At 45.3% G+C, this 12,973-nt stretch overlaps 1 protein-coding gene across 1 annotated transcript in view; it reads left to right on the forward strand.

Moving 5' to 3' along the window:
- The first annotated feature begins 1,669 nt into the window (after window positions 1-1,669).
- ddah2 (dimethylarginine dimethylaminohydrolase 2) overlaps window positions 1,670-12,973 on the forward strand; it is a 52,763-nt gene continuing 41,459 nt past the window's right edge. The window contains exons 1-2 of the mRNA XM_052043695.1: window positions 1,670-1,786; window positions 2,835-3,202. Of these exons, the coding sequence (XP_051899655.1) occupies window positions 2,897-3,202 (306 nt within the window). The 5' untranslated portion in view covers window positions 1,670-1,786; window positions 2,835-2,896. The remainder of the gene's footprint in view (window positions 1,787-2,834; window positions 3,203-12,973) is intronic.

Genomic DNA, 12,973 nt, shown 5'->3' on the forward strand with positions numbered 1-12,973 from the left:
GCCTTCCTGACTCAGTATTGAATTCTCCAGCTTCTGACAACTCGCTCTCTCTGTCTAGATCAGAACTGACCATTTTTGCTGTAAGTCACCCACCTGTGATATAGGGTCAGTTTTATTTTATCTGTTTGTCTTTTTCCCCTCTCCATTAACACACCCTGTTCTGCTATTTGCAACACATCACATTTCTTTTTCACCCTTTAAGTACCGCATTAACAATCCATCCCACCAGCAACTCTGGCCTCAACCTATCACAGATATCCACTATGATTTATCCAGGATTGCCACAACATAAAATTAACCTTTTTCTCTCTTTCCCAGTTCTGCTGGGCTTTTGACCTAGGATGTTAACCGTGTGTGTCTCTCTCTCCGCAGATGCTGTCTGAACTGCTAAGTACTTCCAGCATTTTCCATTTTATTCCTATAATCCGAAACAGCCTCCCAAGTAAACTGTACACTCAGTTGAACCTATGCCCCTCCCACCCCCGGTGCCAGAGTCTCAAGGTCTTGCACTGGCTCATCAGTTACCTCGAGACCCACAGGTCAGTGGAGAAAAGTAATCCTCTACTCCCAAGACAGCAGAGAAAGTGCTGGAGGAACTCAGCAGGCCGGACAGCATCTATGAATCAGAATCAGGTTTATTATCACTGATATATGTCATGAAATTTGTTGTTTTGTGGCAACAGTACGGTGCAAGATATAAAGACATAAAAATTACTATAAGTTACAAAAATAAATAAGTAGTGCAAAAGAGGAATAACGAAGTAGTGTTCATGGACCATTCAGAAATCTGATGGTGGAGGGGAAGGTGCTGTTACTGAAATGGTGAGTGTGGGTCTTCAGGCTCCTGCACCTCCTCAAAAGAGGCTGCAGAGTGTTGTAGACTCAGCCAGCTCCATCACGGACACAACCCTCCCCACCATCGAGGACATCTTCAAGAAGCGGTGCCTCAAGAAGGCAACTTCCATCAGTAAGGACACTAAGCACCTGGGACATGCCCTGCTATGTTGGCGCCAGAAGCGTGGCGACGCTTGCAGGCTGCCCCCAGAACACTACGATAAAGATGCATTTCATTCACGTTACCACTAGCGGATCCTGCATATTGGAGCCTCCATACCAGGCAGTGATGCAACCAGTCAGAATGCTCTCCTGTAGAAACTTGCAAGAGTCCTTGGCGACGTACCAAATCTCCTCAAGCTCCTAATGAAGTAGAGCCACTGGTGTGCCTTCTTCGTGATTGCATCAATGTGTCGGGCCCACGATAGATCCTCTGAGACGTTGAGGCCCAGGAACTTGAAGCTGCTCACCCTTTCCACCGCTGACCCCTGAATGAAGACCATCTATGGAGGGAAATGAACTGCTGACTGACCTGCTGAGTTCCTCCAGCGCTTTGTATGTTGCTCCAAATCACAGCATCTGCAGTCTCTCGTGTCTCAACTCCCAAGGGTTCGTCTGGAGGCGAAAAAAAAATTGATTGGTACCGGGTGCTCCTCCAGATAAGCAGAAGGTGGCGCTGCCTCTCCCCACCTTCCACTGCCTTCGTCCTCTGGTGTCTCGCTTTGAGTGAATTCCCTCCCCCCCCCCCCCCCACCACCAACACCCACCGGCCCACAGAGCTGGGGTGGAAAGACTTAGCATAAAAGGCGCGATCACTTGGGGGCTCACATTTAAACCTCAAACCAAGCCTGTTACCAGAGCGGAATTAAAACAACAAAACCAACTCGTCACTGAAGAGAGTTCAGACGGGGGGATGAATCGGGAGAAGAAAGACTATAAAGCAACTCAGAAGGTTAGAAAGAGTAACTCTAGATCCAGAACAGTTTAAGAGGCTGCCTTGGCATCAGAGGGTAGGACTGTGACCATCGTTGATGGGAAATAATTCTTTATCTCACGGAAAGTAAGATTTAATTTGAGAGCAGGTTTATCCTGTAGAGTGAATTCTCTTCGTCAACAGGGTGAGCGAGTAGGATAAAAGGAAACATTTTATAGATATATATGGGACCGTTATATGCAGGGAGGAGGGGAAAAAGTAAGATTTATCGCAAGGAGCTGTGCTGTGGAGTCTCAGAGCGGACTAGGTGACAGGGCAAGGAGACTCCCGAGGAAGAGGGGAGGGGAGATTAGCCCCGGAACTGGTGTTCAGGTCAGGCACAAGTTAACGTGGAAGCGGCGAGACTGAAAGGGAGTGGGGGGTGAAATAAGGTTACTAACCGCACGGGGGAGGATAGAACGAGGGGGGGGGGCAGCACAGGAGAGAAAGGGGGAGAATAATATAGATAAAGGGCAGGAAGAAGGGGGAGTTTAAAGGATCGGGGTGTCCCGAGAGGAGTGGCAAGACAGAAACAAAGACCAGAAGGGCGATAGAAAAGCGGGCAACGGAGGAGGAGGTGGGGGGGGGGGGAGAGAAGAGAAAAATAGGGACAATAAGATACAGAAACGGGGGCAACTGAAAGGGGAATCAAAAGAAACAGACCTACATCGGTGCTTAGAGGCAGGGAAAACAGAAACGGTGGACTGCATTGGGGAATAAGGGGGAGTTGTTGTTGGGGGGGGGGGGCGAGGGAGCAAATATAGTGAACTAGGGGCAGAAGAAGGAGCTTTGAAAGAGGGGGAAGGGGACTGGGGTAAATGGGGAGCAGAAAGAGGGTAACATAGATATGGGCAGATAGAGAGGAGGGTAATCGGCGGGAAATCGAGGCTGCAGAAACAAGAGGCAAATAGTGGGAATATAATCGGACAAATTGGAGAGCGGGGAAGATTAAGCCAATATAATAATCAATTGGAATAAATCAGTCCTTGATTGGAACTAACCAGGTCAATTGAAATTGGATTTAAAGGAATCAGTGGGCTGCCTTGGGGAGGGAGTTCGTGTGGGCTTGAGTTTTCTGCGACCGGAGACATGGCACTTCTCGGGCGATACACCCATGCAATCGTCAGGGCCGTCCCGACCGCCACGCTCCAGCGGGAGAGGGACGAGGTGAAGGAGTCTGACGAGGCGGTCTCGGAGTTGAACGTGGCCAAACTGCAGCGGCAGCTGGGGGTCTACACCGGGATCCTGAGGCAGAAGCTGGGCTTGCAAGTGGTGGAGCTGCCGGCGCTGGAGGTGCCCGGCTTGCCTCTCAGTCTCCGTGTGGAGGATATCGCCGTGGTCCAGGGCGATACGGCGCTGCTCGCACGACCCTGGGACCCCATCCGGAGGAAAGAGGTGAGAGTGATCGAGCACCCTCCCGCTGCTCGACTTGTTTTTCTTGCCCTCATTTATTGACTCTAATTCTAACTCTTTAGTCTGTCTCTTTCTCCAACTTTTTTTCCTTTTCATGCTAGTTTCTAACTTGCTGTGTCGTTATCTTTGTCTACGTTTGTTTAGATTAAGGGTTAACCGCTTGTTTTCTTTCCCCCTCTTCCTCATTGCAGTTTCGAATCGCAGGCTTTGCACTCCATTGAAATGTTTTCTTATTGTTTAGTTACTGTGACCTCATCCCTTGCATTCGCTGCCGTCCGGGCGGTGTTAGGCTGTTGGGAATGCGTTCTCTCCCTCTCTCTCTGCAACACTCCCCGGTGTCTTCCAGTTGCGTTTCGCTTGCAATTTCGTGCATCACTCTGGTAACTTCTGACAGATGAGTGTGGGGGGGGGGGGGGGGGTGAAGTCTAACCCATCTCCCTTCAATACGCATCGATAACTAGAAGAGGTGGGGGCATTGGAGTTTTAAACGTGATGAATGTTTTGGAACAGACCTGTTTAGTATTGATGGACACGAACAGCATAACCATGGTGGGCCGAAGGGCCTGTCTCTGCTCGAAGACTCGTTTGTGCTGAGATTAATGACAGATGATTTATTGCACGTTTAAAATAAAAAAAAAACTTGAAACTCTCGGGTCAGGCAACATCTGTCCTCGAACTGAAACGTTAACTTTCCCGTCTCCACAGATGCAGATTTTAATTTTACCGCTTTCCTCTTGTAAAGGGGTGGGTGACCCCATAAGAAGTATATGAAATTGTGGGAGGTACAGATCGGGTAGATAGCATTTGACATGAAAAAGACTAAAAGAAGTAGCTTTAAGGTTGGGGGGGGGTCGATTAAAGGAGACCCGCGAGAATTTTTAGTGGCGGGTGCTTGGAACGCGCTGCCGGGGGTGGGGTGTGGTGGAAGTAGCTACTATCAGCAATGTTTGAGGCATTTAGGCAGGGGTTGGGGGGAGAATGTAGGACGTGAAGGCAGACAGGTTTAGTTTAGATTTGGTATGGTGGTCAGTGCAGACAGTGGGCTGAAGGGCCTGTTTCATGTAAATCTTTGGCTATGATGTGCTGGGGGCTGGGAATTGAACATGGAGATTAAACAAACTACTTTTGCACCACTTTGAAAAGTACAATGGTGCCCACATCCTCCTGAGCAAGAAGGACTTGCTGAAAATTAACCCCATGTTCCCTTTGTTGTCTTGTCCTTGCCTCTTAACTCAGAGGCTCTCTCGACACTTCCTGTGTGGGTTTTTAATCGGGATAACTTGCATGGAATGGCCATAAAAAATGGGAGGACGCCATCTGCCCCGTTGATCCTGCTCCTCCATTCAATAAGGTCCTAGCTGATCTGACCATGGACTCATCCACCTACCTGCCTTTTCCCCACAAACCCTTAATTCCCCCACTATGCAAGAACCTATGTGTCTTAAATATTTAATGAGGTAGCTTATACTGCTTCCCTGGGCAGAAAATTCCACAGATTCACTCCTCTCTAGGAAAAGTAGTTCGTCATTTGTCCTAAATCTATTCCCCCAAATCTTGAGGGTATGTCCCCTAGTTCCATTTACACCTACCAGTGGAAACCACTTTGTCTCTTATTTATCCTTTTTCATAATTTTATAAGATTCTCTCTCGCTCTCCTGGATTCTAGTGAGTATAGTCCCAGGTGACTTGACCTCTCGTGGGCTAACCCCTGTGGTCATTGTCTTGATGTACTGTTGACAGTTCTAAAACGGGCCCTTGGACTCGATGGGTCAGTGAGCCCAAGCGTGGGTTGGAGACACGAGACTGCAGATGTTGGAATCTGGAGTAACAAACAATCTGCTGGAGGAACTCGGTGGGCCAAGCAGCCTCTGTAGGAGGAGGGAAAGAAGGAATTGTTGATGTTTTGGGTTGGAACCCTGCTTCAGTACTCCTGATGCAATGTGTTGACCTGAAACATTGACTATTTCTTTCCCTGCCTCAGATTCTGCTCCACCTGCTGAGTTCCTCCAGCAGATTGTTTGAGCACAAGTTGTCTTTTAATCTATCAGACAGTTCCAGAGTTATAATTGTCCTCCCCACCCTCCAGCTGCTCCTTCCTTGTTTGTGAAAGTAAATCACTCTAGGGAGAGGTTTGGGAGTGTCTCGTCAAATGTAAAGAGATTGGGTAAATTCTTTTTGGGAACAGTGCTGTTCTATGAATAAATCTGGACTAAATTGCCCCTGGAGCAAAGTGGCATACTAGTACTACTTTTGCACAGTAGGGCAGGCAAGTAAATCCTTATTTTATTCTTTTTAAGTGCATGAGTGTTAATGGTATCCACTGGTAGAATTGTAATGGGTTTTAAACATTTATTTAGTTCTGACCTATGCTCCGTCACCAGTAAGACTACCTTTTGTTCATTGTGTCTTGCTACATCCTAGATTTGACTACAATAGTCCTCTTGTTCTCCAACTTCTCCACAACCAGGTCTCCTTATCTAGAACTCTACCATCTATCCTTCTATCTTAATGCCCAATTTGTCTTAACACTTCTTGCCCACATTCTCCTAGTTGAGCAATATTCCTGTATTGTGATGCAGGGCTTTGACCTGAAACATCAACAGTTCCTTTTTCGCCCTAAGATGCTGATCGACCCACTGATTTCCTCCAGCAGCTTGTTTTTTAAGTGACTCTCGTTTTCAAATCCCTCCAGTCTGTCCTCCCTAATTCCTTAATCTCCTCCAGCCCCATTTTCCACTGGGGCGTTGCCTTGGGACTGGGGATGACCAGCTTCCCCACACTCCTCGTGGCTGGGGAGCCCATTGAGGGGGAAATCTGTTTGCTTTGACACAGTGGGTGTCACGAGCCAAAGGAGCAGAAGTAGGCCATTTGGCCCATCAAGTCTGCTCTGCTACCTCACCATGAACTAAACTATTCTCATCTAGTCCCAATTCCCAGCCTTTTTCCCCATATCCCTTGTCTCAATACATACCTATCAATCTCCTCCTTAAACACCCCAATGATGGGGCCTCCACAGCTGTGTGTGGCAATGAATTCCATAAGTCCTCAACCCGCTGGCTAAACAAATTTCAACTCACTTCTGTGACTGGGAAGCTGTTGTCTTCTATCACGTATTCTTCATGCTTGGTGCTCTTTTCCCCAGCTCCACCTCCACTTCGACTGGTTGGGGTCCAGGGATTCCCGAGTTCCGTTTTCTCCTCCTCCATCCCCAGGGGACATTAAGAATGTATTCTGTTGTCATAATTGTATCACTGGCCCAGCAGAATTTATTGTCCTCTGGACTATTTTGGAGAGCTCTTGGCATCAACCAAGTGGTAATAGGTAGCAACGTGGGTAGGTCCAAATTGGTTACAATAGGAGATTTCCTTCCCTGAAGGAGGTTCGTCATGTCGTCCAGAAATGGGGCCCTTCAGCCCAACATTGTCTATGCTGACCAAGCACCCATCTGTACTAATCTCACTTACCAGCACTTGGTGCATTGTCTTAACCTCTTCCTTGGGCGGCTCTTGAGTGCTCACTAGGTTTCTGGGTGTGTGGCTGATGTAACTTGCCTAACCAATGAAGCCGGTGACCACAGTGCTGGTGATTGTTGGCCTGGGAGCTGATGCTAACATTTTCACCCATGCTGGCAATGGATTTGATAATTGGTGTACTCTTGTCACATGTACTGAGATGCAGTGAAAAGCTGCTATTGCATGCCATCCACACATCATTCCATACACACCTACATCAAGACAGCACCAAAAGGAAAACAAAACCACAATGTGGAATATAGTGTTGCAGAGAAAGTACAGGTAGACAAATCAGGTGCAAGGGCAATGACAAGGTAGATTGGGAGATCCAGTGTTCATTGTGTGAGGTCCATTCAAGAGTCTTGAAACAGTAGGACAGAAGCTGTCCTTGAGCCTGGTGGTACATGCTCTTTGTGGAATTTGCAGAGATAGCATCGTTAGTGGTGCTTAAAGTATTTCAACATCTATCCCTGTTTATCTCTGACCTGTTGATCCTTTTTTTTTTGCCTCACTATATGCTTTCAGCTGCCATAGTCTTGGAAGCCACTCTCTACTTGAAAAGATGCAGCATCCAGACTCGGGTTTATAGCTCTGTTCCATCGTGTTCACCCTGGGTGCTCTCCTGTGGTTTAATACTTTTGACCTACAGTCAGACATGTTAAAGCTATCTTTTTCTTTCTCCTCCTCAAACTTTATTTATTTCTTTTGTGATCACTTTACAAACCAAAGAGTGAAGGACTTGGGGGTAGTTTAATTTCCAGCATGAATTTGAATTATCCTTTGTATTTCTTTGTGCAGTAGATGGAGGGCCATTTGAGTCTATAACTGACTTTCAGAACAATCGTATCAATCTGGTTTCCCTGTAACCTCTTCTCTCTTCCCACTAACACTAGGAGTAACTTGAAGTGGACAATTAATTCCACAATTGGGATGTGGGGGGAAGCCAGTGTAATTAGGGGGAAGAATGCATGTTCTGTTGGAGAACATGCAAACTTCTCAATCACTGGAGGTTGGGATCAAACCTGGGTAGCTGGAGCTGTGCCATCCACTTTCACAGGAGTGACCACTTCCCTGTCATCCAAGTGAACCACCAGGGTAGAAAGAAAATGCTGGGGATAATTCCAGCATTAGTGGAACGAAAGGAGTTAATGCTTCAAGCCAATGACTCCCTCCATAACTGCTGCTTGACCTGCTGAGTGTCCCCGGCATTTGTGGTTTTTGCTCTTGCATTATCAAAGTAATCTATCATTGACAGGTGCTGTGGTAACTATTGGCCAGTGTTTCAAACTGACAGGTGGATGTGGCCTCTTGAAGACGGCACCTATTCTGAGTAAAGAAACCTGCAAGACTTCATGCATACTTAAAAGCATATGCTAAACCAGTAACTGTCTAAAACCATAGTGTTTTAATGGTTGAGTTTAAAAAAAGAACAAGTACAGTTAAAATTAAAAACCTGTGCATGATTTTAGTGGCAATAGCAAGGTCTATAATGCAGTGTAGTCTCTGTCTTGCCATTATAACCCAGAAAGCTTGGATTCTATTGGCTTGAATTTTCCAAGGATTTGGGAAGGACCATTACATTTTGTAAAGCCTTAAAGGAAATTGCCAGATCTGAGTATTGGCAACTTGGTAGGCATAGCAACAGAATATGAATTCACATTCCAACATGAGTACAGTGTTAGTACAGCAGTTAAATATGAAACAAATAATCCAGAGTTTGAATACCACTTTATAGAAATGAAACCAAGTAATTTTTAAATCAAACTGGTTCACTAGTCTCGGATGAAAATTTGGCAGTTTTTTTAACTAGGCTTGATAACAATAATGACCCATTGGGCAGAAGATGCAAAAGCCTGAGTGCATACTACCAGGCTCATGAGCAGCTTCTAGCCCACTAAGACTATTGAACAGGCTCCTTGTATAATTAGATGGACTTCTGACAATCTACCTCATTATGGCTTTGCATCTTGCTGTCTGTCTGCATTGCACTTGCTTGGTAGCTATGACACTTTATTCTGCATTCTATACTACCTCAAAGCCCTGTGCATGTCTTTTGTACAGATCATTTTTAATCAAAACAAGTTTTTCACTGTACCTTGGTACATGCAACAATAATAAACCAATTTACCACCAATGAAACTTGATTCTGAAATGGCCTATCAAGCTAATCTGTTCAAGGGCATTTGGGGATGGCCTTATCAATGATGCCCAGATACTTTTTGCTGTTAACAGTGCTCCTAGTAGAGTTATAACCTCGTGGTGCTAGTGACCCAGGTTTGATGCTGACCTCTGGTACTGTCTGTGTGGAGTTTTCACATTCTCTCTCCTGTTTCCTCCTTCCCGAAGATGTGAGTTGGTTAACTACCTGTTGTGAATTACCACTTAATGTAGATAAGTGGCAAAGGGGAAGTTGCTGGGCATGAGGGAGAGAATGTGCTGCAGGGGAATGGACTTGGTGCACTTGCTCTGGGATCTGGCATGGACCCAATGTGTTAGAAAGTTTGGTCAGGACCCAGTGACTTGCTAATACTTCCAGATGAAAAAGTTTCTAAACTTCTAGTGCTGTTCCACATGAGAACAGTGTCTGGAAGTGAGGACAGTTGTGTGGGCACTTTTATATAGAGTGGAATTCTTTAAGTGTTGCTTTTCACAAGCAACTCCAGAACAGCTGTGTGCATGAATCATATTTTATGGTGAGATGTCTCTGCATTCTGCTCCATATTAAAGCATGGTGTTTATTATAGAGCCTGTTCACTGTCTTCCCTCAAGGCTTTTGTGAAGTAGGAACTTTCCTCCACCCCTTAACTGTTTAGTTTGGGTTGATGAGTCACACCTTTCTATTGTTCCAATTATCTAAACATCTTTGACAGCTTGGGAAATCCAATTGAAGGCTCAGTAGGAAGGTAAAAGTGTCTTTGAAGGGAATGTTTTTTGGCAGAAATTAAGTTGCTAATAGAGTAATTAAATTGGATGAGCAGAGGTTTGGGGATGGGAAGGCTCTAGTCATGGAGATATGGCATTGAAATGGGTCCTTCAGTCTGAGTCTGTGCTGACCACCAAATATCTATTTGGACTATCCTACATTAATTCCATTTTTTAAAAAATCTGTCCCATATTCCTTTTAACTTTACACCACCACCCCCCCCCCCCCCCCCGCACCTACACACTAAGGGCAATTTATAGCAGCCAATTAACTTAACCTGCACACTTTTGGAATGTGGGAGGGAATTGGAGCACCTGGAGGAAACCCATGCAGTCATGGAGAATGGGCAAACTCCTCACAGCCAGCACACGAGGTTGTTTGAATGCAGGTTACATGCTGTGAAAGATTAAATTTTGTGCATTAGAACCATTCACAATGGGTTGGGCTCACCCACATACTTAACAATTTGTAGTATTGTTATTGGCATGGAGGGCCTTTGGCCCATTAAATCTGCCGGAAGTACTTCTAAAGCATCACTTTTTGGGAGGGTGAATTTTCCACAGGAAGGAGAAGTGCAGGACTGATGTGCACAGCAAGCTCCCACACAACAGTAATAATGAGCAAGGATTTCTTGTACCAAGATGCGGTGAAGTGTTTGTGCAATCCAGACGCATCATTCTGCCTGTACATTGAGGTCACAAGGGAGGAAATGCAGATTAGTGTTACACTTGCAGAGAAAGGGCAGTGCAGGTAGACAAAGTGCAAGGGCCATAATGAGGTAGATTGAGTTCATCTTTATGTACAAGAGGTCCATTAAAGAATTCTAGAACAGTGGGATATAACTGTCCTTGAGCCTGGTGATGCATGTTTTCAAGCTTTTGTATCTGCTACCTGACTGGGGGGGGGGGGGGCGGGGGGGGTGGGGGTTGGGGGCGGATGGGAGGATGACTGGGGTGGGAGGGGTCCTCTTGTTAACTGACAACAGGAGGTGTAGATGGAGTCAATGGAGGGGAGGTTTGTTTTTGTGGTAGATTGGGCTGTGTTCACAACTTCCTACAATTTCTTGCAGTCTTGGGCAGAACAGTTGCTGTACCAAGCTCTGATGCATCCGGATGTCTTCTATGGTGCAAATTGCTGAAATGTCAACTTGGGGGAAAATAATTGGCCAGGACACAGTCCCCTCTTGCTCCTGAATGGTGGCTGCAGGGCTTGTTTGGTCTCACAGACCTCAGTTTGAAGGCTTGTCTGTAGTATTTCATGGGGTCTCAGCTTCTGCAGTTAGTAAAAGATCTGTCAGAATCAAAGACTCAAACCTATAGCGTTTCTAGTCCCATGATAACATGTTTGTGTATAAAACTTGACCAAAAAAAAAATTGGAATTTGTAGAAGTCTGTCCCTTTGACCCTCTTTATCTTGAGTCTGACCTTGTTATCTTGGTCAACTGATTTTTGTGGGGCATAGTTGATCAACTTTCAAGTGCAGTATCCTACTCTGTTAAATGCAATTGACCTCTACTCGTCACATTAAGTTGATATTAGCACTCACTAGCCCTTCTGCAGATCCTATGATCTGTTGCCTGAATGTTAAAACTTTAGTCCCCTTGCCTGCATGTGGACTGTACACCCCCATCCCCTGTGCCTGTCTAAATGCCTCTTAAACATTGTTATTGTATCAGCTTCCACTACCTTGCCTGGCAGCCTGTTCCAGGCACCTACATCTTTTTAAAAAAAAACTTGCTTTAAATTTCCTTAAACTTTCCCTCTCCTTCACTCATCCTCTGCTATTTGTATAGCACAGAAATTGATCCTTCAGCACAACTTGTCTATGCTGACCAAGTTGTCTACCTGAACTAGTCCCATTTGGCTGATGCCCCTCTAACTCTTTTCTAACAATATACCTGTCTATAACTATCATTGTATTTGCCTGTAAAACAATGAAATAAACCTGGATTTGATCCATTGAACTTTGTTATTGGGGAGATTGAGGTGCTCATGCAAGAAATGAGGGGAAAGATCAGCCATGAACTTGCTAAATGGCAGAATAGACAGTCTACTGCAAATGAGCTTAACATTTTTGTCATTGGATTTCAAATGGTTTTTGGACTGCAGACTATTAAAAGTTTGTAATTAGGAAGGAAGATATTGTTAATGTTCCAGCCAACAGTTTGATTTCTTGCTTTGTGGCAGGGGGAGGTGGGGGTGATGTTAATATAGACAGATGACATGGGGCCACTATAACCTCCCTCTGAAAAGCATTGAATGGAACCTTTTTTTATTTTGGTCAGGGCTATGTAATGTGACTCTTTCTAAACCGGCAATGTTTGAATGGCTTGCAGATCCCCATAAAAGAACTCCTGTGCACTGAAGTATCTGCTTGCTTTCCACAGCCCACCCCCCCCCCCCCCCACCCCCCACCTCTAGGAAGGGTCAAAAGTGCAGCTAACTATTACTTCACCGCTTCTCTTCAGGATGGGTTTCTTGCAAAGGAAGACGCAGGGTCTGCCACTGGACTCCTGAGCAGTGCATTCAAATAAATCTGTTCCCCACAAACTTGCAGGAAAAATGTCTCCACTTTTGTCATCTTACAGCTGAACTGTACAGCAGACTGGCTGAAGTGGTGGGGAGCAAGAGGTGGCAGTTTAAAATATCCATTTAAAAAAAATGGAATATTGTTTTCATTTGGAATATTGTTCAGTGTTGGTCACCCTGCTATAGGAAAGATGTCATTAAGCAGAAAGAGTGCATAGGGAGATTAATGACATTGCTGGGACTTGAGGGATTGAGTTGAGAGGTTGAGCAGGCTGGGATGGTTTTCATAGGAGAATGAGGGATGATCTTGGAGGTGTATAAAAGTCATGAGGGGCATGGGTAGGGTCAATGTGCATAGTTGTTTCCCAGGGTTGGGAAATTGAGAACTGGAGGGCATGAGTTTAGGGTATAGACTTATCTATATTTCCAGTAGACTGTCTATTCTGAGGGTTAAATTGGGTGGTGCATGGACTTGATTTGTTGAAGGACTTGTTTCTATTCTAAGAAATTCTAAGACTGATACTAAGATAGATCCCAAGGAAGAATTGGTATTCGTTCCATCCAAACTTTTGCAGCATGGATCATCTGGCCATTCTCCAAAGGAGTCCAGATGAAGTGTCTCAACCGGAAATGTCAATGGTCCATTTCCCTCCACAGATGATACCTGACTCAATTCCTCCAGCAGTTTTTTGCTCCAGATTCCAGCATCTGTCTTCAATCCTACTTATCTATATTTCCACTTCTGCATTTAGTCCCACTTCTAACTTTTTTGGTCTTGTGCACTCAAACT

This window comes from Pristis pectinata, chromosome 34, assembly GCF_009764475.1.
Source record: "Pristis pectinata isolate sPriPec2 chromosome 34, sPriPec2.1.pri, whole genome shotgun sequence".
Classification (NCBI taxonomy): Eukaryota; Metazoa; Chordata; class Chondrichthyes; order Rhinopristiformes; family Pristidae; genus Pristis; species Pristis pectinata.